This window comes from Hemitrygon akajei, chromosome 16, assembly GCF_048418815.1.
Source record: "Hemitrygon akajei chromosome 16, sHemAka1.3, whole genome shotgun sequence".
Lineage (NCBI taxonomy): Eukaryota > Metazoa > Chordata > Chondrichthyes > Myliobatiformes > Dasyatidae > Hemitrygon > Hemitrygon akajei.
The window spans coordinates 66,310,045-66,335,213 of NC_133139.1; the positions used below are offsets into that span (position 1 = coordinate 66,310,045).

General features: G+C 41.3%; 1 protein-coding gene across 1 annotated transcript in view; it reads left to right on the plus strand.

Annotated features, from left to right (window-relative positions):
* The window catches only part of LOC140740135 (uncharacterized), a 125,351-nt gene that overhangs the window by 26,606 nt on the left and 73,576 nt on the right, over positions 1-25,169 (plus strand). The window contains exons 4-8 of the mRNA XM_073069071.1: positions 2,134-2,274; positions 10,925-11,065; positions 20,323-20,463; positions 21,277-21,417; positions 22,287-22,427. Coding sequence (XP_072925172.1) covers positions 2,134-2,274; positions 10,925-11,065; positions 20,323-20,463; positions 21,277-21,417; positions 22,287-22,427 — 705 coding nt within the window. The remainder of the gene's footprint in view (positions 1-2,133; positions 2,275-10,924; positions 11,066-20,322; positions 20,464-21,276; positions 21,418-22,286; positions 22,428-25,169) is intronic.

Consider the following 25,169-nt stretch of genomic DNA (forward strand, 5'->3'; position numbering starts at 1 on the left):
AGTATTAACAATCACCTTGAATGTTACAATGAAAAAAAAGCTTTGGAGGATGCAATCATCAATAGCATTGTCTGAAGTCAGTCTATTGTCTGTGCTCATGGTCGGCACTGATTTTGTTCGTTGTGTACACTGGGTGAGTTCCTCCATTGATAACTATTAGGAACTAATACAGTTTTATAGTACTTTATTACTATTGGTATTGTTCTAATTTATTCTGTATTTCATTTAAATACATAAATTGTTACTCAATTTGTCTCTTTTTATACCTTTTTAGCTATTTCCATGAAACTTCAGCTAACTGGGGCAGTCGATTAGTTGGGCCAAAATGTACTGGTTGCTAAGAGTCCCAATTAACCATAATCCACTGTATATGAATTCATTACAATTTTTGCAAGAAGGAACACAATTAGAACAAGGAAGTCTATTTTTGGGCAAATTGATTAAAGTGGCCATAGTTCTGCTAAACTGTAGTGATCAGAGTTGTTGCATTTGGTTGAAGAACCAAATGGTTGAAGGGAGTTCAGATTCAGATTCAATTAACATCAAAGCATACAGTGCAATGGCTCATTTGCGATAACAGCTAACACAACCTAAGGATGTTCTGGGGGCTGCCCACAGATGTCGCCACACATTCTGGTGCCAACATAGCACATTCACCGTGCTCAGCAGAACAATTCAGAACACAACAAAACAGACATACCAAATGATGAAGCAACAGCATCAAAACAAGCCCCATTGCTCCCTCCCTTCCAACACCTAGACACAGCTCTCTAACTCCAGGACAGGCTGCCTTTGGCCTCCAGCCTCTAGCAGACACATAGATTCACAGACGTTGGGCTGTTGACTTTTACAGTGGACCAGGAAATACCATGGATGGGGTAATGTCAAAAAATAGTGGAGGTTTAATATCTTTGAACAGATCTGATTATTATTGCTGAATAAAAGAGAGGATAGAATATAAAAACAAGAATGTAATGTTAATGCTTTATAAGGCATTGGTCAGACTGTATTTGGGCCCCTTATCTAAGAAAAGATGTGCTGGCAATGGAGAGGGTACACAAGAATGATCCCAGGAATAACACGGTTAATATATGAGGAACGTCTGATGTTCTAGGCCTGTACTCACTTTCTTTAGCAGAGTGTGGTAAATCAGGGGAATTCATTGCCTCTGATGGCCGTGGAGGCCAAGTCATTGAGTCTAATTAAAGTGCAAGTAGATAGATGATAGATTAGGAAGTGCATCAAAGGTTACACGGAGAGGGATAATAAATTAGCCGTGGTGGAGCAGACTCGATGGGTCTATTTCTTATGGATTAAATACTACAAATTGTGAAATTGGCACTCCTAAATGAGAGAGTGGAGAAGGTCAGAGGATCAGACAGCATCTGTGTAGAGAGGAACTGGAAAAGTGAGAAAATGAGGCAGGAAAGTGTGTCCCTGATAGGATAGGGAGACAGAGTCTCTAAAAGAAACACAATGCATCCAGGTAATGGATGAATGATTGAAGTTAGAGAGAAAGTAAAATAAAATGTATGATCCAGAGTAGAACATGCTGGGGATATGAAACCAGGGATGTTGCTGGAATCTCGCAGCATTCTGTTTCTCACCCACAGATGCTGCCTGACCTGCTGAGTATTTTCAATGCTGTACTTCCAATGCAGATTCAGGGAGGAAGTGAGCAATTAAATGAATTTTAAATGTGACTAAACCTGGTCTTGCCACAGTCATATTAAAGATGAATGGAGCACTGAGAGTCCTCTTTCCTACCCTGCGCCCATCCAATGAAAAGCAGCTCCGGTACAGAAGGCAGGGCTGCTGCCGACCTTCCACACTCTTATTAACAGTCCCATAGAATGGAGAACAGGTTAGCAACCATCTCCACTTCTAACTGGTGACTGGCCATTTGGTTCCTTGGGTCAATTCCAGCTCTTCTTTAACTCCATTCATCTGATTTTCTTTCTCAAACCATAAGGCCCCTTCCCAAGAATAGTCACTCAATCCTTTGTTCCAGTGGAGGTCTTCTCTGGATTAAACAACACAGTGCTGAGTTACTCCATCCTGACCCACAGAGCCTGGGTATAAAAGGGAGCAATCCATGTTTACTATTGAGAGAGATTTTCCCTGTTCACACAGATATCGATGAATGCAAGTCCTCACCTTGTCACGAACATGCAACTTGCATCAACGTAGTGGGATCCTACCAGTGCAACTGCAACGCAGGGTTTCAGGCATTACCTGCAACCGCCAACCTCACGGCGGGGAAAGTTTGTGAAGGTAAGGACTTTGTATCAGCATGAAAACGGAGGATAAATCCCAACTGATTCTGGATATCAGTCCTCCACAATTCTTCTACAGAGTCCTACAGCTACAGAAGGATTGAATGGGCTTTGTATTGTGTAAATTACACAGGGGAGTCATTGTGGAGAGGTGGGAAAATTATTGTTTTTTCTATTGTTTCCTTTATTAAATCTGATCATTCAAATGGGAAGGCAAAGGGACTCACAAGCACATGGAAATTGCTCCATGGCTGGCGTGGATGAGATGGGCCAAAGGGTCTTTTTCTGTATTATAGTACTCTATGACTCTATATTTCAGAGTTTGGGAAATGAATTCATTGACCAGTCATATTCCTTTAGAAACAAGAGACAGCGTAGTGCATTGCCAGGGACAGTAATCCTACACATTACTAGGAGTCAAGGAGAATAAGAATATAACAGGCAGTCCTCGTGCAAGTCCCACATTATTGTGATGGCTCTGAAGTTCACGACCTGCTGAGTTCCTCCAGTATTTTCTGTGTGTTTGTCATTTTGTTGTGTTTGCTTCGATAGTTCTGATAATTAGTTCTGTATATTTAAGAGTCTGTGAAATAATTTTATTGAGCAGTCATGTTCCTTTGCATAACGTTGATGGTGCATTATCAGGGAACACGTCTATCCAGATTTGGCATCTGTAGCTGACACAATTGTTACTATCCCAATCCTGGATCACAAACTCTCACATGGTCCAGCAACACCCTATTGGAACAAGAGACAGAGTAATGCGGAGTAGACGGAGCTTGTTCCAAGATAAGCTGAGAAATTCAATGGGACATGTGTGTGATCTTGAGAGGGAGAGGAAGATTCATAGATGGACCATGTAAGATGAGAGCAGCTGGTGAGGAATTATATGCAGAATTAAAAGGGCTAGAACTTAACTGAGTTAGTAACAGCTTGACAAGTTGTTCTGTGAGAATATGATACAGTCGGTCCTCCTTATCCACGGGTTCCGCATGTGCGGATTCAACCAACCATGGATCAGGAAAACCCCGAAGTTCTCTCTCCAGCACTCATTGTTTGAGCATGTATAGACTTCTTTTCTTGTCATTATCCCCTAAACAATACAGTATATCAACTACTTACATAGCATTTACATTGTATTAGGTATTATAAGTAATCTAGAGATAATTTACAGTATACGGGAGGATTTGTTTAGGTTACTGCGGATAGGGATCGAAAATAAAACCTGTTCATGAAATGTTGAGTGTGCATCTTTAGGCTTCTCTACCTCCTTGATGGTAGAACACAGAACTTAGAACATAGAATAGTACAGCACAGTACAGGTCCTTCAACGCACAGTGTTGTGCCTCCCATATTTTCCCCCACCTTAAATTCCTCCATATACCTATCTGGTAGTCTCTTAAATTTCACTAGTGTATCTGCCTCCACCACAGACTCAGGCAGTGCATTCCACGCACCAACCACTCTCTGAGTAAAACAACTTCCTCTAATGTCCCCCTTGAACTTCCCACCCCTTATCTTAAAGCCATGTCCTCTTGTATTGAGCAGTGGTGCCCTGGGGAAGAGGCACTGGCTGTCCACTCTATCTATTCCTCTTAATATCTTGTACACCTCTATCATGTCTCCTGTCATCCTCCTTCTCTCCAAAGAGTAAAGCCCTAGCTCCCTTAATCTCTGATCATAATGCATACTCTCTAAACCAGGCAGCATCCTGGTAAATATCTTCTGTACCCTTTCCAATACTTCCACATCCTTCCTATAGTGAGGCAACCAGAACTGGACACAGTACTCCAAGTGTGGTCTAACCAGAGTTTTATAGAGCTGCATCATTACCTCGCGACTCTTAAACTCTATCCCTCGACTTATGAAAGCTAACATCCCATAAGCTTTCTTAACTACCCATCTACCTCTGAGGCAACTTTCTATCTATCTGTGGACATGTATGCCAGATCCCTCTGCTCCTCCACACTAATCCTGCCATTTACTTTGTACTCTGCCTTGGAGTTTGAACCTTCCAAAGTGCACCACCTCACACTTCTTCGGGTTGAACTCCACCTGCCACTTCTCAGCTCATTCCTGCATCCTATCAATGTCTCTCTGCAATCTTTGACAATCCTCTACACTATCCACAACACCACCAACCTTTGTGTTGTCTGCAAACTTGCCAACCATCCTTCTAACCCCACATCCAGGTTGTCAATAAAAATCATGAAAAGTGGGGGTCCCAGAACCGATCCTTGTGGGACACCACTAGTCACAACCCTTCAATCCGAATGTACTCCCTCCACCACGGCTTTCTGCCTTCTGCAGGCAAGCCAATTCTGAATCCAAACTTCCCTGGATCCCATGCCTTCTGACTTTCTGAATAAGCCTACCATGTGGAACTTTATCAAATGCCTTACTAAAATCCATGTAGATCACATCTACTGCACTACCCTCATCTATATGCCTGGTCACCTCCTCAAAGAACTCTAACAGGCTTGTTAGACATGATCTGCCCTTCACAAAGACATGCTGACTGTCTCCAATCAGACCATGATTATCTAAATGCCCATAGATCCTATCTCTAAGAATCTTTCCCAACAGCTTTTCCACCACAGACGTAAGGCTCACTGGTCTATAATTACCCAGACTATTCCTACTACCTTTTATGAACAAAGGGACACCATTCGCCTCCCTCCAATCCACCATTACCATTCCAGTGGACAACGAGGACATAAAGATCCTAGCCAGAGGTTCAGCAATCTCTTCCCTCGCCTCATGGAGCAGCCTGGGGAATATTCCATCAGACCCTGGGGCACTTATCCGTCCTAATGTATTTTAACAACTGCAACACCTCCTCTCCCTTAATATCAACATGCTCTAGAACTTCAACCTCACTCATATTGTCCTCACCGTCATCAAGTTCCCTCTCATTTGTGAACACCGAAGAGAAGTATTCATTGAGGACCTCGCTCACTTCCACAACCTCCAGGCACATCTTCCCACCTTTATCTCTAACTGGTCCTACCTTCACTCCTGCCATCCTTTTGTTCTTCACATAATTGAAGAATGCCTTGGGGTTTTCCTTACCCTACTCGCCAAGACCTTCTCATGCTCCCTTCTTGCTCTCCTCAGCTCCTTTCTTGCTACCCTATATTCCTCAATAGCCCCATTTGATCCTTGCTTCCTAAACCTCATGTATGCTGCCTTCTTCCACCTGACTAGATTTTCCACCTCACTTGTCACCCATGGTTCCTTCACCCTACCATTCTTAATCTTCCTCACTGGGTCTAATTTATCCCTAAAAGCCTGCAAGAGATCCCTAAAGATCGACCACAAGCTTAGGGGCCCCACAAAAACATCATCCCAATTCATACCCGCAAGTTTTAGCCTTACAGCCACATAATTTGCCCTTCCCAGTTAAAAATTTTCCTTCCCTCTCTGATTCTATCTTTTTCCATGATAATGCTAAAGGCCAGTGAGTGGTGGTCACTGTCCCCCGGATGTTCACCCACTGAGAGATCTGTGACCTGACCCAGTTTGTTACCTAATATTAGATCTAGTATGGCATTCCCCCTAGTCAGCCTGTCAACATACTGTGACAGGAATCTGTCCTGGACAAAGTTAACAAACTCTGCCCCGTCCAAACCATTGGAACTAATCAGATGCCAATCAATATTAGGGAAGTTAAAGTCACCGATGATAACAACCCTGTTATTTTTGCACCTTTCCAAAATCTGCCTCCTAATCTGCTCCTCGGTATCTCTGCTGCTACCAGGGGGGGCCTACAGAATACTCCCAATAGACTAACTGTTCCCTTCCTGTTCCTGACTTCCACCCATACTGACTCAAAAGAGGATCCTGCTATATTACCCACCCTTTCTGTAGCTGTAATAGTATTCCTGACCAGTAATGCCACCCCTCCTCCCTCTTTCCACCCTCTATCCCTTTTAAAACACTGAAATCCAGGAATATTGAGAATGCATTCCTGCCCTGGTGCCAGCCAAGTCTCTGTAATGGCCACTACATCATAATTTTATGTGTGTATCCAAGCTCTCAGTTCATCACCTTTGTTCCTGATGCTTCTTGCATTGAAGTACACACACTTTAGCCCTTCTACCCTACTACCTTTACACCCTTTATTCTGCTTCTCTTTCCTCAAAACCTCTTTATATGCTAGATCTGGCTTTACTCCATGCACTATATTTGCAGTTCTCGCATGACCTTTATCATCCTCCACCTCACTATCTGCTCTAACACTTCGGTTTCCCTCCCCCTGCAAATCTTGTTTAAACCCCCGGAGCAGCACTAGCCAACTTTCCTGCAAGGATATTAGTCCCCCTACAGTTCAGGTGCAACCCGTCCTGTCAGAACAAGTCCCACCTTCCCTGGAACAAGACCCAGTTGTCCAGAAACATGAAGCCCTCCCTCCTGCACCAACTTCTTAGCCACGTATTTAGCTGCATTATCTTCCTATTTCTAGCCTCACTAGCACGTGGCACTGCTGACAATCCTGAGATTGCAACCATGGAGGTCCTGTCCTTCAACTTTGCATCTAACTCCCTAAACTCTCTTTGCAGGACCTCCTCCTTCTTCCTATGCACGTCATTGGTCCCTACATGGACTACGACATCTGGCTGCTCACCATCTGTCTTGAGAATACTGAGAACTCAATCCGAGGTGTCACAGACCCTGGCACCAGGGAGGCAACAGACCATCCGAGATTCTCAATCTCTTCCACAGAACCTCTTATTTGTCCCCCTAACTATTGAATCCCCTATCACTACTGCTCTCCTCTTTTCCCTCCTTCCCTTCTGAGCTGAGTGTCCAGTCTCAGTGCCAGAGACGTGACCACTGCAACTTGTCCCTGGTAGGTCATCCCCACCAACAATATCCAAAACAGTATACTTATTGTTGATGGGAATGGCCACAGGGGTGCTCTGCTCTTCCTGTCTATTCCCCTTCCCACTCCTGACAGTCACCCAGCTATCTGTCTTCTGACTCTTAGGGGTAACTATCTTCCTGAAACTCCTGTCTATTTCTGCCTCTGCCTCCCGAATGATCCGAAGTTCATCCAGCTCCGGCTCCAGTTCCCTAACTTGGTTTGTCAGGAGCTGCAGCTGGATGCACCTTTAGCAGGTGTAGTCATCAGGGACAATTGTGCTCGCCCTGACTTCCCGCATACTGCAAACAGAGCACCCGACTGCCCTAACTGCTACCTCCATTACCTACTTCTAAGCTAATTAGATTAATTAAAGGAGCTTACCTGGCCTTACCAAAATGTGAGCAAGCTCGCCGAAGCCTCTCAAGCCAAAGCCTTCCTGCTCTGTCTCCCACTACTCTGTCGCCCGCTTCGTTAATCTGCTCACTTTTTAAACTCTCCTGATGTCTCAGAGGCTGACCTTCACGCACTTGCGCAGTCATGCCCCGTTAAAACTGCCGAAGAAATGACCGTCGTAGTTATGGGAAGAGAGCATGTCCTGGTGGTGATGGATGCTGCATTCTTGAGGAACTACCTTTTGAAGATGTCCTCAGTGGTGGAGAGGGTTATACCATGATAGGTCTGGCAGAGTGGACAAACCTTTTCAGTCTCTTTCAATCCTGTTTTCAGTGCCTCCATTCCAGGCAGTACAGTCAGCCCTCCTTATCTGTGTGTTCCGCATGTGCGGATTCAACCAACACTGGATCGGGAAAACCCAGAGGTTTCTCTCCAGCACTCATTGTTTGAGCATGTACAGACTTTTTTTCTTGTCATTATTCCATAAACAATACAGTATAACAACTATTTACATGACATTTACATTGTATTAGGTACTATAAGTAATCTAGAGATGATTTAAAGTACAGGCAGTCTTTAAGTCGGATTTGTACGTGAGTCGGAACAGGTACATCTGGTATTATTTAGCGTCAGTTAGTCAAACGTTTGTCTTAGTATATAGTATATATTTTACCTTTCTATGCATATAAGGCACTTAAGAAACATGTATTTCAATAATTAAACCATTGCATTGCTTAGTAATAATTGTAGCTTTCATTGGGGCAGGGCCTTCACATGCTCCATTTTTCTCACCTTATCCTTTAAAATTGTTCTGATCGTTGACCTGCTGTAGCCTGCTTTTCCAATGACTGATGGCATTTCACCTCCTTGTGATCGCTTTATTATTTCCACTTTATTTTCAATTGTGATCGTTTTCTGTCAACAAAACAGAAACACTGCGGATTCATCTGCAGCCGCGGGCGGTGGGTCCGGAACTCCCCCGGGTCCTAAAGTTGACCTGCACTGAGACAGGTTAAATAAGGGTTCACGTTCTTTGGTATTTGTGGAGGGCTCCGGGAACCCACGCCCTGTGGATAAGGAGGCTGACTGTATGAAGAAAGAAGTGTTTGTTCTATGAGAAGCTTCTCAGTCTACCATTATCTGTATGTGATAACAATGTACATTAACAGCTCCAAACTGGGTTCACTTGGCTGCAGATTTTCTCCAGCTCAGTGAGCAGAGTCTCTATATTGACAACTGAATATGCAAGTCTCTGAATCAACTGGTATGCCTGGAATTGAGGATGTGCATGTTTTACAGAGAGACGCCTCTGAAAAAGAGAATGCCACTTGGGAATCAGCTGTATGGTTTTACTCACTGACCGAGGACCTCTGGTTTGCTCCTGCCCGTCAGGTCTGCGTACCTGAAACTATACTGAGCTATATTGTAGATTTTGTACATACCAATACTCACGTTGGCAAGGAGGGAATAGTAAGGCAATTTTTGGAATCATGGTGGAGCCCGGACTGAAGAAAGTAGCAGAGAATATTGCCAGACAATGTCTGATGTGCCAAGAACATAATCCAGTAAAAGGCACCCAGTGCCCAAAGAGATATACTCATGCCAAGATACCTTTTCTGCCAACTACAACTCAATTTTATCAAATTACTGTGTGTGCACTGTTATAAGTATTGTCTTATGATTCTTGCTGTTATTAGTAGATGAACTGAAGCATATCCCACCACAGATAACAAAGACAATACCGTGGTGCATATTTTGTTGAAATAAATCATTCACAGATTCAGGGTACTGGATCATGTTGTATCTGACAATGGCCCTTATTTTGTGGGCGAGATTAATACCCAACTATGCCAGCTCTGGGGATTAAACAGACCGCACAGACTGCAGGCTGCCGGCCTGATTGAAAGGGCTGATGGGACAACTGAAAAGCAAATTGGCTAAATTAAGGCTAGAAACCGGTCAAAATTGGCTAAAATTGCCACGATAGTCTTGTTCCAGATGAGAACTCATTATCAGACCAAACATGATCTGTTGGCAGCCAAAATAGTCTAAGGCAGAGCATTAAGAAACCCCTGGACAGCTGCCTTGCCAAATTCAAAATTACCTAAGATGGACCTGAATCAAATGTTGAATGAGATTATAGAGTATATCCTGGCACTAACCAAATCTCTCCAGGTCTTGCATTCGCAGGTGAAGGAGACCCTCTGGGAAGGAGGGGAACCGGAAAATAAACATCGAGTTCACCCAGGAGACTATTCTCAGAAAGAACCATCTTAGATAGAAAACACAAAGTACACTGCAGATGCTGTGGTCAAAGCATCATGTACAACAAGCTGGAGAAACTCAGCAGGTCGGGCAGCATCTGTGGAAATGAGCAGTCAACATTTTGGGCCGAGACCCTTCATCAGGACAGAAGATAGAAGCTTGAGCCTCACTGGAAAGGACCCTACCAAGTGTTACTGACCACTCCGATGGCAGTCAATCTACAAGGACTTCTGAAATAGACATATCAAGGACACATCAAACGTGTGCAAACATGAGGCTGTTACTGTCTATACTCGTAATCTTAAGCGCCTGAATTGTAGTAACCAAGCTAACACCTTCCTGTCGCTTTGCTGTAGTTATCCTGGGAAAACTAACTCATCTGCTGTTGGCTGTGTGCAGCGATCCCTCCCCTTGGGAAACTGGGGGTTCTCCTAATAGCCATTCCGCTGAACAGCAGTGAACAACGGTCAGTCTGGGCCTTTTCTAATGACACTCAGACTAGTGAGGCCCAGAATTGCACCAGTGATGCGATGGAAGACTGGGTGCCACTGCTTTGATGGTTGGTACATTTGTCCCCCACTGGAAAAAGCCATCCAATATGGAGGTCAGACATCATGATCTTCCATCACGGTCTGATGTGACCAACCAGAGAATATCTGTATGTGATAACAATTTATATCAACAGCTCCAAACAGTATTCTGGACTCACTTGGCTGAAGGTTTTCACAGGCCCGGTGAGCAGAATCTCTGTGTTGCCAACTGAGAATGCAAGCTTGCTAATAAATAGTATGTACTTTTAAATAAACTGTGTTTGACAGTTATTCCCTGGGTGTGAACCTAAAGTCCACTGGTAGAGAGACAGATCAACACTGGCAATTTGGCAGTGAAAATGAAAACGTTTCTTAGCTCTGTATGTGTATCGAAAGCAGCACCAGTGCAATCACTGATGGACTGGAGGAAGTATTGAGGGAGGGGGTCTGGGCAGGTCTGAAGCAAGATCTCTTCTTCGTGTCTATAAAATATAAATTTCCACAGCCACACTTTTATCCAGGAGGAGGTGAAGCACGATAAAGAGAGGGCAAACAGTATTTATGATTCTGAAGGATTTTGTCTGTTCACACAGATATCGATGAGTGTGAATCCTCTCCGTGTCGCCATCGTGCAGCTTGTTACAACACAATGGGCTCCTACCAGTGTAACTGTGTTACAGGGTTTAAGGCATCTACTGCAACCGCCAGCCTCACTGCAGGGAAGGTTTGTGAAGGTATGGACTTTGTATTTTCCTGAAAATGGAGAATTTATCTCAAGGCTGTTTTGATGTCATGAATCTGTGGAGAGAAGAACTGGAAAAGTGAGAAAATGAGGCAGGAAAGTGTGTCCCTGACAGGGTAGGGAGATCGAGTTTGTAAAGGAGACAAAATGCATCCAGGTAATGGATGAATGACCGCAGTTAGAGAGAAATTAAAATAAAAATGTAGAATGCAGAGTAGAATGTGCTGCAGATCTGAAACCAGGGATGGTGCTGTAACCTCGCAGCATTCTGTTTCTCACCCACAGATGCTGCCTGACCTGCTGAGTATTTCCAATGATGTACTTCCAATGAGATTCAGGGAGGGAGTGGGCAATTAACTGAAATTTAAATGTGACTAAACCTGGTCTTGACACAGTCATATTAAAGCTGAGTGGAGCACTGAGAGACCTCTTTCCTCCTCTGCTCCCGTCCAATGAAAAGCAGCTCCAGTACAGAAGGTGGGATTGCTCAGATCTTCCACACTTATCGAAAGGCCCATAGAATGGAGAGCAGGGTGGTAACCATCCCAGTTTCTGACAGGTGACCAACCATTTGCTTCCTTGAATCAATTCCATCTGCTCCTTAACTCCATTCACCTGACTTTCTTTCTCAAACCATAAAGCCCCTTCCTAAGCTAATTACATTAATTAAAGGAGCTTACCTGGCCTTACCTGACTGGGGCAAGCTTGTCCTCAGCCTCTGCTCGCCGAAGCCTCTCGAGCCAAAGCCTTCCTTCTCTATCTTGCACTACTCCGTCGCTCACTCCATTAATCAGCTCACTTTTTAAACTTTCCTGCTGTCTGAGAGGCCAACCTTCACGTGCTTGTGCAGTCGTGCCCTGTTCAAATTGCCGAAGAAACGACAGTCGTAGTTATGAGAAGAGAGCATGTCCTGGTGGCGATGGTCCTGAGTGATGGACGCTGAATTCTTGAGGCACTACCTTTTGAAGATGTCCTCAATGGTGAAGAGGGTTGTACCATGATAGGTCTGGCGAAGTGGACAACCCTTTTCAGTCTCTTTCAATCCTGTTTTAAGAGCCTCCTTTCCAGGCAGTACAGTCGGCCCTCCTTATCCACGGGTTCCGCATGCGCGGATTCAACCAACCAGATTGGATCGGGAAAATCCAGTGGTTTCTCTCCAGCACTCGTTTGAGCATGTAGAGACTTTTTTTTTCTTGGCATTATTCCCTAAACAATACAGTAAAACAACTATTTACATAGCATTTACATTGTATTAGGTACTATAAGTAATCTAGAGATGATTTAAAGTACAGGCAGTCTTTAATTTGGATTTGTACGTTAGCCAGAACAAGTACATCTGGTATTATTTAGCGTCAGTTAGTCAAACATTTGTCTTAGTATATAGTTTAAAATTTTACCTTTCTATGCATATAAAACACTTAAGAAACATAAGCATTTCAATAATTAAACCACTGTGTTGCTTAGTAATAATTGTAGCTTTCATCAGGGCAGGGCCTTCACATGCTCCATTATTCTCACTTTATCATTTAAAATTGTTCCGACCGTTGACCAACTGTATTTTATTGCTTTCCCAATGACCAATGGCATTTCACCACTTTCTGATCGCTTTATTATTTCCACTTTATTTTCAATTGTGATCGTTTTCTGTCAATGGAACAGAAACTGCGGATTCAGCAGCAGCCCCAGGTGGTGGGTCCAGAGCTCCCCCGGGTCCTAAAGTCCTCCCGCACTGAGATCGGTTAAATAAGGGTCTTGAGCATTCGCGTTGTTTGGTATCCATGGGAGGTCCTGGAACCAATGCCCTGTGGATAAGGAGGCTGACTGTATGAAGAAATAAGTGTTTGTTCTATGAGAAGCTTCTCAGTCTACCATCATCTGTATGTGATAACAATGTACATCAACAGCTCCAAACTGGACTCACCTGGCTGCAGATTTTCTCAAGCTCGGTGAGCAGAGACTCTGTGTTTCCAACTGAGCACGCAAGTTTTCGAATGAAACGGTATGCCTGGAATTAAGGATGTGCAAGTTTTATGGAGGGGCACCTCTGAAAAAGAGAACACCAATTGGGAATCGGCTGGGTACTGTTACGATATGGCAACAATGAATATACAATTGAGACAGTTTTTTTTATAAACAAATAAAATATTTATGAAGCACAGCACAATAAAAATGAAAAGTAAACAAACGACTAACTTAACCGGAAGTTAACTGTTATACGGCAGTTCTTAAAGTGATAAATGCGAGCATAGTTCTTAAAGCAATAACAGGAGAAGTCTAAGTGTTTTCTACAGTCAATTAGGAGAGACTTTCCTGCAGTAACAAATTCCTTGACGATGTGACGTTATTGTTGATCCCAGCTGAAATATGCCTTGCCTGAAGGAGTTATGATGAAGGAAATAGTCTTGTTCCAGATGAGAACTCATTATCAGACCAAACATGGTCTGTTGGCAGCCAATATTAGTCTATGGCAGAGTGTTAAGAAATCCCTGGAAGGCTGCCTTCCAAACACAAAATTACCTGAGATGGACCTGAAACAAATGTCAATAGGATTATAGGGTATATACTGGTACTAACCAGATCTCTCCAGTTCTTGCATTCGCAGGTGAAGGAGGCCCTCCGGGAAGGAGGGGAACTGGAAAATGAACATCGAGTTCACCCAGGAGACTTTGTTCTCAGAAAGAACCATTTTAGATAGAAGCTTGAGCCTCACTGGAAAGGACCCTACCAAGTATTACTGACCACTCCGATGGCAATCAAGCTACAAGGACTTCTGAAATAGACATATCTAGGACACGTCAAACATGTGCAAATATGAAGCTATTACTGTCTATACTCGTAATCTTAAGCGCCAGTATTGTAGTAACCAAGCTAACACCTTCCTGTCACTTTGCTGTAGTAATCCTGGGAAAACTAACTCATCTGTTGCTGGGTGTGTGCCGCGATTCCTCCCCATGGGAAAATGGGGGTTCTCCTAATAGCTATTCCCTTTTTTCTTTCTTTTTCAATCTTTTTATTGAATTTTTCAAAGACAAATACATAGTGATCATAATAGTACAAAGGGAGTGGGATTACATGTTGACAATTAACACATGTAAATAGAAACTATAAGTAACACCAATATAATTGACCTCCCAAACTCTTAATATAGACATGATACAAAGAAATAAAAAGATGAGGAAAAAACCTCAAATTGAAAAATCAAAAACTAAACTAAGCAGAGATAAAACTAAACAAAACTGGGCTATTATATTATATTGGATAAAATCGTTAATGTCATCAACTCATTTCCTCTACTCAAATTAATAAATAATATAAAGGAATCGGAAAATATCAAATTACATTCTATGAAAGTATTGGATAAATGGCCTTCAAATTTCTTCAAATTTAACTGAGCGATCAAAGGCACCACTTCTAATTTTTTCTAAGTTTAAACAGGATATGGTTTGGGAAAATCATTGAGATGTAGTTGGAGGATGTGTCTCTTTCCAATTCTGTAAAATAGATCTTCTAGCCATTAAAGTAGCAAATGTAATCAACCCACTGAGGTGAAGAGGGCAGATCAATCATTGGTAAACCAAAAATTGCAGTGATAGGGTGAAGTTGTAAATCAATGTGCAAGATTGTAGAGATTGTATCAAAAATATCTTTACAGTATTTTTCCCAAGAAGGGCAAGACCAAAGCATATGAGTCAAAAGGGCTACCTCAGAATGACATCTATCACAGATCGGATTTCTATGAGAGTAAAAATTAGCTAATTTATCTTTAGACATATGAACCCTATGCACCACTTTAAATTGACTCAACGAATGTTTAGTACAAATAAATATTATACCCTTCAATTTCCATACCAAAAAGGCTTGATCCATGACAGAGGGTTGAAAAAAAATTAGACATAATGGGACTTGATAAAATAAATTTATTTAAGCCAAAAAAATTATGAAACTGAAACCATATTCATAATGTATGTTTAATTATTGGATTAACCATTTGTTTATTTGGTTTGGAAAGAACAAATGGAAGTGAAGTCCCTAAGATGGAAATCAATGAAAACTCTTGTACGAACCCATAGTGGACTTACATTAATATCCACATCTTGTGTCCAAAATATTAAATATCAAATATTAATTGCCCAGTAATAAAATCTTAAATTTGGCATTGCCAGGCCACAGATCTTTTTGGATTTCTGCAAGTATTTTTTACTTAACCTAGGATTTTTATTCTGCCATATGTAAGACGAAATTTTAGTCAATAGTATCAAAAAAGGATTTAGGAATAAAGATTGGTACTGCTTGGAAAAGATATAAGAATTTAGGTAAAATAATCATCTTAATAGCATTAATTCGACCAATCAGTGATATAGACAGTGAGGACCATTTAGTAAGTGATTGTTTAACTTGGTCTATTAAAGGTAAAAAAATTGACGTCAAATAAATCCTTATTTTTTTTTAGTAATTTTAACACCTAGATGAGTAAAATAATCTGTAACCAATCTAAATGGTAAATGTCTATAAATTGGAACTTGCATGTTTAAAGGGAAAAGTTCACTCTTATTAAGATTCTGTTTATAACCAGAAAAGTTACTACACCGAGTGAGCAGGGATATAACAGCAGGAATGGATTTCTCAGGATACAAAATGTATAGTAACATCATCTGTATATAATGATAACTTGTGTATCACATTTCCACGGGAAATGCCAAGTATAGTATGTGAGTCACGAATAGCAATAGCTAAAGGTTCCAGGGCAATATCAAATAGCAATGTGCTAAGAGGACAGCCTTGCCTAATGTCATGAAACAACTGGAAAAAAAGGAGATCTTACATTATTGGTGAGTACCAAAGCCAAAAGGGTATAATATATCAATTTAATCCAAGATATAAATTGCGGGCTAAAATTAAATTTCTCAAGCGTACTAATTAAGTATGGCCATTCAACTCTATCAAAGGCTTTCTTAGCATTCAATGAGATGACACATTCTGGAATTCTAGATGAAGGACTATAAAAATATTCATTAATCTCCTAATATTAAAGAACAAATAGTGATTTTTAATAAATCTGGACTGATCAACAGAAATAATTTGAGGTAATATATTCTCCAATCTAGTTGCCAATATTTTTAGAAAAAATCTTAGAATCCACATTCAATAAGGATATAGGCCTATATGATGCGCATTCAGTAGGATCTTTATCTTTTTTAAGAATTAAGGAAATAGAGGCACCATAAAAAGATTGTGGTAATTTACCAATAATGCATCCTTAAACATTCTACGCTATCGGGAGAAAGTATAGTAGAGAAGGATTCAAAAAATTCTACCGTGTAGCCATCTGGACCAGGTGCTTTACCTGAATCCATCGAGGAAATAGCATCTTTTATTTATTGTTCTGTAATAGGAGCATCTAATACTAAACATTCATTAGCTGATACTTTTGGAACATTCAATTTTCTTAAGAATTCGTGCATTATAGTGGGGCCATCAGGAAATTTTGATAAGGAGGTGTAAAATCTTGAAAATATTTATTTATCTCATCATGATCAACCATCATAGTTCCATCTCATTTACGAATTTTAATAATCTGACCTTTAACCAAAGCAGATTTCAATTGATTAGCCAATAGTTTACCAGATTTATCACTATGTATAGAAAATTGACTCCTAGTTTTAATTAATTGATTTTCAATCGAGGATGTAAAAGTAAACTATGCTCCATTTGAAGTTCGACCCTCTTTTTATAAAGCTCCTGACTAGGAGCAGTAGAATATTTCTTGTCAATTACTTTAATCTTATAAATCAACATACAAATCTCTTTATTAATTTGTTATTTCAGTCCAGCAGAATATGAGATAATCTGCCCACAGATGTATGCTTTAAAAGTGTCCCATATTACCCCGCTGGAAACTTCTTCTGTAGAGTTTGTTGAAAAGATGAAATCAATTTGTTCCTTAATGAAATTCACAAAGTTCGAGTCCTGTAGTAATACGGAATTGAATCGCCATTGTCCAAAACTAGATGATGTATCCATTAATTTAACAGAGAGTTTCAGGGGTGCATGGTCAGAGATGGCAATGGAATTGTAATTGCAGTCAATAACAGAGGGAATTAAATGAGAGTCAATAAAAAATTAGTCAATTCTAGAATAACTGTGGTTATACATGAGAAAAGAATGAAAACTCTTTATCCTTTGGATTTAAAAACCTCCAAATTTCTGAAATCCCAAAATCAAGCAAAAGGGAATTAATAAAGGTTGCCGATTTATTGGGATGTGCCTGATTAGATTTAGATCTATCCATTGAAGGATTTAAACAGCAATTAAATTCTACACCCATTATCAGCATATAGTCATCTAAATTGGGAAGGAGTGTATATAAGTGTTTAAAAATTCAAGATAGTCAACATTTGGAGCATAAACATTAACCAAAACCACTTTTTTGTTACAGAGTAGGCCAGTAATAAAAAAAAAATCTACCTTTCAGATCCGAAATTGTTTCGTAGTGAACAAATGAAATTGAAGAACCTATAAAAATAGAAACTCCTTTTACTTAGGCCTGAGAATTCGAATGTTATTGTTGATCTTTCCAAAACCTAAAAAAACACTGATTATCCTCTTTGCTCACATGAGTTTCTTGTGCAAAGAAAATATGGGCATTCATTCTATGGAATACTTTTTTTAAAATTCTGTTTAATCGGATGGTTTAAACTGTTTGTATTCCATGAAACAAAATTAATAATCTTATCCATCATAGTAAAATCAATAATATGGTATGTGGTAAAATATGGTATGGTTAACCAGAATACAAACTCATGAACCTGGAAGAGGAAGAAAGGTTCGAGGAGGTACTGGAAGTTACGACATATCGGACATTCCAGTAGTTTCAAAATAGCCCAGGTGAAAAAATCTAAACTAAAAAAAAGAAATACCCCTTCCCCCCACCCACAAAGACCCAGAATTAGGCCAGAGATTGGCTAAGAGATAAGCTAGAACTAAATCTATCCCCATCTCTCCTAATGGCAGCCCAAAAGATAAAAGTTTTTTAAGAAAATCTACCCATAATCCAAAAAAATGTATGAAAAGAATTATCAAAAAAGAGAACAAGAAAAAAAACTACCGTGATTTTAAAAAAACGTTTAAATCATAAAATAGAATGCTAGAATACTAGTATTTCAGAAAAAAAGAAAACAAACACCAATTCATGTTGTTGGTTATTTTCACACATAAACAATTGAAAATGACGCAACAAGAAAATATGGTCTTATGGGAAGAAGAAAACAGGACGACATCTTACAATGTAAAAAAATGAGAGCAAATGCATCTCCATTCAAAAAGAAAGAAATCGAACACCAAATCATTTACTAAATAGTTTCAAAAGATTAAAAAAAGCAGAATCCCAAAAGGGAACAGAAAAGTTTAATCTAGAAATATTAAAAGTACCTACTGTACAAACCAAAAAAGAGAAACTTCACATTCTAACTGACCAGATCGGTAAACTGGCTAATAGCTTAAAAATTTAAGTAAAAATCAAAAAAGAAAGCAGAACCTTAATTAGACCATAGCAGAGGAAGTTTGCTGGTTGAAAAATTTTTGAGCTTCATTTACTGACTTAAAGAGACAACGGGAATTATCAGAGAGGACAGTTCTTAATTGGGCAGGAAACAGCAGGAGTGGTCTGAGACGCATTCAAAAGAATTCTGACATCAGTGGCTTAAACGCCATTCATTCCTTCAGAACCTCGGGGCTGAAATCTTGAACAAAGTGGAATTTGAAACCTTTAAATTCGAACATGCCTTTTCGCTGAGCAAAACGTATCAACTGATCCTTAATATGAACATAATGGAGACAAATCAGAACTGGTCTTGGTTTAAAACTAGCAGAAGGTTTTGGACATAATATATGATGAACATGGTTGATTAATAGAAGGGCATCCAGTATATATGTGCCAAACACATCGAATAAAAATCAAAAAAAGTACTTGATAGGATCACCCTCCTCCGCGTCTTTAGGAAGGCTGATTATCTGGAGATTCTGTCTTCGAGATCAATTTTCAAGGTCAGTAACTTTGAATTTATAATGATCCAGCTGTTGGGACTTTGAAACTAAATTTTGTTCCAAAGTTGTTCCTTTGGACTCTCTGCTGAGCTCCTTCGTCAAGTTCTGAAATTGTTGTTTGCTGTAGATCAAATTCACGTTTAAACGATTTAAAATTATCCTTAATCGTCTTTAAAACTCCTTGGAACATGGCAAATTTTTGAGTAAGTTTTTCATCTAGAAGTTTCCACATTGTTTCAAAAGTTAAAGGGGGTTGTTTAGATGGTTTTGGATCACCATCTTTTTTTCCATTAGGATCAGAGTCTTTCCGGTTTTTAGCTTCCCGTGATCTGGTATTCATTTCCAACAACTTAAAGTCAAAATCCAAAAATATGTCTATAATGTAAGCCTTTTAGTGTAGGTATAAAACAAAGTAAATAAGGGTGGCTACGGGTAATAGAAATAAAGGGAATGGAGTGAAGCCAAATTGAATCACACTCCATGAGCACCACTAGGAGACCTCACTAATAGCCATTCTGGTGAACAGCAGTGAACAACGGTCAGTCTGGGCCTTTTCTAATGATACTCAGACTAGTGAAGCCCAGAATTGCACCAGTGATGCAGTTGGAGACTGTGGGTGCCACTGCTTTGATGGTTGGTACATTTGTCCCCCACTGGAAAAAGCCATCCGATATGGAGGTCAGACATCATGATCTTCCATCACGGTCTGATGTGACCAACCAGAGAATATCTGTATGTGATAACAATTTATATCAATAGCTCCAAGCAGTATTCTGGGCTCACTTGGCTGTAAGTTTTCACAAGCTCAATGAGCAGAATCTCTGTGTTGCCAACTAAAAACACAAGCTTGCTAATTAATAGTATGTACAAAGTTTGTACTTTTAAATAAACTGTTTGACAGTTATTCCTTGGGTCTGAACCTAAAGTCCGCTGGTAGAGAGGCAGATCGACAATGGCAATTTGGCAGCGAAAATGAAAAAGTTTCTTAGCTCTGTATGTGTATCGAAAGCTGCACCAGTGCAATCGCTGATGGACTGGAGGAAGTATTGAGGGAGGGGGTCTGGGCAGGTCTGAAGCAAGATCTCTTCTTCATGTCCATAAAATATAAATTTCCACAGCCACACCTTTGTCCAGGAGGAGGTGAGACACAATGAAGAGAGGGCAAACAATATTTATGATTGTGAAGGATTTTGTCTGTTCACACAGATATCGATGAGTGTGAATCTTCTCCGTGTCACCTTCGTGCATCTTGTCACAACACAATAGGCTCCTACCAGTGCAACTGCGTTACAGGGTTTAACGCATCTACTGCTACCTCCAGCCTCGCTGCAGGGAAGGTTTGTGAAGGTAAGGACTTTGTATCTTCCTGAAAATGGAGAATTTATCTCGAGGCTGTTTTCATGTCATGAATCTGTGGAGAGAGGAACCGGAAAAGTGAGAAAATGAGGCAGGAAAGTGTGTCCCTGACAGGGTGGGGAGACCAAGTTTGTAAAGGAGACACAAAGCATCCAGGTAATGAATGAATGACCACAGTTAGAGAGAAATTAAAATAAAAATGTAAAATGCAGAGTAGAACATGCTCCAGATCTGAAACCAGGGATAGTGCTGTAAACCTCGCAGCATTCTGTTTCTCACCCACAGATGCTGCCTGACCTGCTGAGTATTTCCAATGATGTACTTCCAATGAGATTCAGGGAGGGAGTGGGCAATTAACTGAAACTTAAATGTGACTAAACCTGGTCTTGCCGCAGTCATCATAAAGATGAGTGGAGCACTGAGAGACCTCTTTCCTCCCCTGCGCCCATCCAATGAAAAGCAGCTCCAGTACAGAAGGCAGGGCTGCTGCCGACCTTCCACACTGTTATCAATAGGCCCATAGAATGGAGATCAGGGTGGTAGCCATCCCAGTTTATAACAGGTGACAGACAATTTGGTTCCATGAGTCAATTCCATCTGCGCCTTTACTCCATTCACCTGATTTTCTTTCTCAAACCATAAAGCTCCTTCCCAGGAATAGTCACTCAATCCTTTGGTCCAGCGGAGGTCTTCTCTGGATTAAACAACACGGTGCTGGGTTACTCCATCCCGACCCACAGAGCCTGGGTATAAAAGGGAGCAATCCATGTTTACTACTGAGAGAGATTTTCCCTGTTCACACAGATATCGATGAATGCAAGTCCAAACCTTGTCACGAACATGCAACTTGTATCAACGTAATGGGATCCTACCAATGCAACTGCAACGCAGGGTTTCAGGCATTAACTGCGACCGCCAACCTCACGGCGGGGAAAGTTTGTGAAGGTAAGGACTTTGTATCAGCATGAAAGTGGAGAATAAATCTCAACTGATTCGGGATATCAGCCTGCAACAATTCGCCTACAGAGTCCCACAATTAAAGAAGAATTTAATGGGCTCTGTACTGTGCAAATTACACAGGGTAGTGATTGTGGGGATGTGGGGAAGGTATCATTGGTTTTTCTGTTGTTTCCTTTCATCAGTCTGATCACTAGTTCAAATGGGAAGGCAAAAGGGACTGACAAGCAAATGGGAATAGCTCATTGTGGTTGGCATGGATGAGATGGGCCAAAGGGTCTTTTTCTGTATTGTATTACTCCATGACTGTATATTTTAGAGTTTGGGAAATGAATTCATTGACCAGTCATGTTCCTTTAGAAACAGGAGACAAATTAATGCATTGACCTGGGACAGGTTTGACTTGAAGTGGCAGCTCTAGCTGGCATGCTGATTACTATTCCAATGTTGATCCCCAAACTCTCACACAGTCTAATGTCACCCTCTCAGAGCAGGTTTAGTGAGGGTCTGAGTATCCATGAGGACACGGACGTGATCCTGAGAGGGAGAGGAAGAGTGAGCAATGGACCATGTCAAGATGAGAACATCTTTAAAATTGCCATCTAAAATGATAACGTTTCTCAGTTCTGTATGATTGTTGGAAGCAGCATCAATGCAATTGTTGATGGACTGGAGAAAGGGTTGAGCGAGATAGTCTGCACAGGATTGAAACAAGGACTCACGTCCCACCAAAGGTCAGGTGTAGCTTGTCCCAGATGAAATACCACAGCAACACCTTTGTCCTGGAGAAAGTGAGACATGTGTAACAGGGAACAAACAATGTTTATGATTGTGAAGGAATTTGTCTGTTCACACAGATATTGACGAGTGTGAATCCTCACCCTGTGACCAACATGCAACTTGTAACAACACAGTGGGTTCGTACCAGTGCCACTGCATTGCAGGGTTTCAGGCAACTCCTGCGACTGTCAACCTTGCATCAGGAAAGGTTTGTGAAGGTAAGGACTTAATATAACCATGAAATGGAGGAGCAATGCCAAGTAGGGGTTGTTATTGACAATCCTACACATTATTGGGAGTCGAGAAGTATAAGAATATAACAGGCAGTTCTTGTGCAAGTCCCACGTTATTGTGATGGCTCTGGAGTTCGCGACCTGCTGAGTTCCTCCAGCATTTTGTGTGTGTCTGTCATTTTGTTGTGTTTGCTTCGATAGTTCTGATAATCAGTTCTGTATATTTAAGAGTTTGTGAAATGATTTTACTGAGCAGTCATGTTCCTTTGTGAAACATTGATGGTGCATTATCAGGGAACACGTCTGTCCAGATTAGACATCTGTAGTTGACATGATGGTTACTATCCCAATCCTGGATCACAAACTCTCACATGGTCCAACAACACCCTATCGGAACAAGAGGCAGAGTAGTGCAGAGTAGACGGAACTTGTTCTGGGAGGAGAAATCCAATGGGACACGTGTGTGACAGGGAGAAGAAGATTCAGAGATGGACCATGTAAAGATGAGAGCAGCCGGTGAGGAATTGCATGCAGAATTAAAAGGGCTAGAACTTAACTGAGTTATTAACAGCTTGACAAGTTGTTCTGTGAGAATAAATGTATGAACAATGATGAGTTTGTTCCATGAGAAGCTTCTCAGTCTACATCTGATAACAATGTATATCAACAGCTCCAAACGGTATTCTGGGCTCACTTGGCTGTAAGTTTTCTCAAGCTCAGTGAGCAGAATCTCTGTGTTGCCATCTGAGAAGGCAAGCTTGCTCACAAACAGTATGTACTTTGAAGTAAACTGTGTTTGACAGTTATTCCCGGGGTCTGACCCTAAAGGCCTCTAGTAGAGAGGCAGATCAATATCTTGGTGCTATGAGCAGGGTCCCAATATGTGGTAGACCCCTCGCCAAAATTGAATAAATGGACAACAGACCACTGGGGTGAATCAGATATGAACGGGCTCATAAGGTAAGCTTTAACCTTGTTTCCACTCTGCTCTCTGTGGACTCTGTTTGTTCTCTCATTTTGGCGGGGAAAACCCACTGACAGGTCCCAAAGGGAAAAGTAAATTAAGATGGGCGGTTCCAGTCCCTCAGAATAGAAATTCAAGACGGGCAGTTCAATTCCCCGGAATACAATGGGGGCACGTCAGAGTCCATTACAGAAGATAACAGACAACACAGACAGACAGACATACTTTATTGATCCCGAGGGAAATTGGGTTTTGTTGCAGTCGCACCAACCAAGAATAGTGTAGAAATATAGCAATATAAAACCATAAATAATTAAATAATAATAAGTAAGTTTTTCCAAGTGGAAATAAGTCCAGGACCAGCCTATTGGCTCAGGGTGTCTGACACTCTGAGGGAGGAGTTGTAAAGTTTGATGGCCACAGGCTGGAATGACTTCCTATGACGCTCAGTGTTGCATCTTGGTGGAATGAGTCCCTGGCTGAACGTACTGCTGTGCCTAACCAGTACATTATGGAGTGGATGGGAGACATTGTCCAAGATGGCATGCAACCTGGACAGCATCCTCTTTACAGACATCACTGTCAGAGAGTCCAGTTCCACCCCTACAATATCACTGGCCTTATGAAATGAGTTTGTTGATTCTGTTGGTGTCTGCTACCCTCAGCCTGCTGCTCCAGCACACAACAGCAAACATGATAGCACTGGCCACCACAGACTCGTAGAACATTCTCAGCATCGTCAGGCAGATGTTAACGGACCTCAGTCTCCTCAGGAAGTAGAGACAGCTCTGATCCTTCATTGTAGACAGCCTCAGTGTTCTTTGACCAGTCCAGTTTATTGTCAATTCGTATCCCCAGGTATTTGTAATCCTCCACCATGTCCACACTGACCCCTTGGATGGAAACGGGGTCACCGGTGTCTTAGCCCTCCTTAGGTCCACCACCAGCTCCTTAGTCTTTTTCACATTAAGCTGCAGATGATTCTGCTCACACCATGTGACAAAGTTTCCCACCGTAGCCCTGTACTCCGCCTCATCTCCCTTGCTGGTGCATCCAACTACGGCAGAGTCATCAGAAAACCTCTGAAGATGGCAAGACTCTGTGCAGTTGTTGAAGTCCGAGGTGTAGATGGTGAAGAGAAAGGGAGACAGGACAGTCCCCTGTGGAGCCCCAGTGCTACTGACCACTCTGTCTGACACACAACTATCCAGACAATGAAAAGAAACTGAGACAAATGTCATTCCCATTTTCTAAACATTTGGGAAAAGACAACTGGCCTGCAGGAGGTACATTTGATTTAAATTTAATATGGAAAGGGAAAGTAGGGGAAGAGTATGGTCTCCCGATTGGCCTATGGCGACAAGAGGCAGAAATAAAAGAACGCAGACATAAATTAACTTGTTGGACCTATAACGCTAAGCAAAGAGGGATAGACATACGTGATAAAAGAGGCAATCCTAGGAGTCAGCAAGAGTTGAGAGCGATTTGTGAAGAATGGGATTAGGGACAGTAAAATACAAAAGAAACGGAGCGTTAAATTGTATCAGAGACAAAGAATACTGGTTGTGGAAGAACGACGAATGGGAAAAAGGAAACAGAAAAGAAAAATAATTCTGGGGTATCCCACCTCTATCCAGACTCACTGACTGATTCCCCATACAATACTGATCATGACTGTGAATGGGTAAGGTGACCTAATAGTCCCACCGTGCTACCCACAACTGTGTCGGCACCTGTTTTACCACGGACCAGTTCCGCACCCC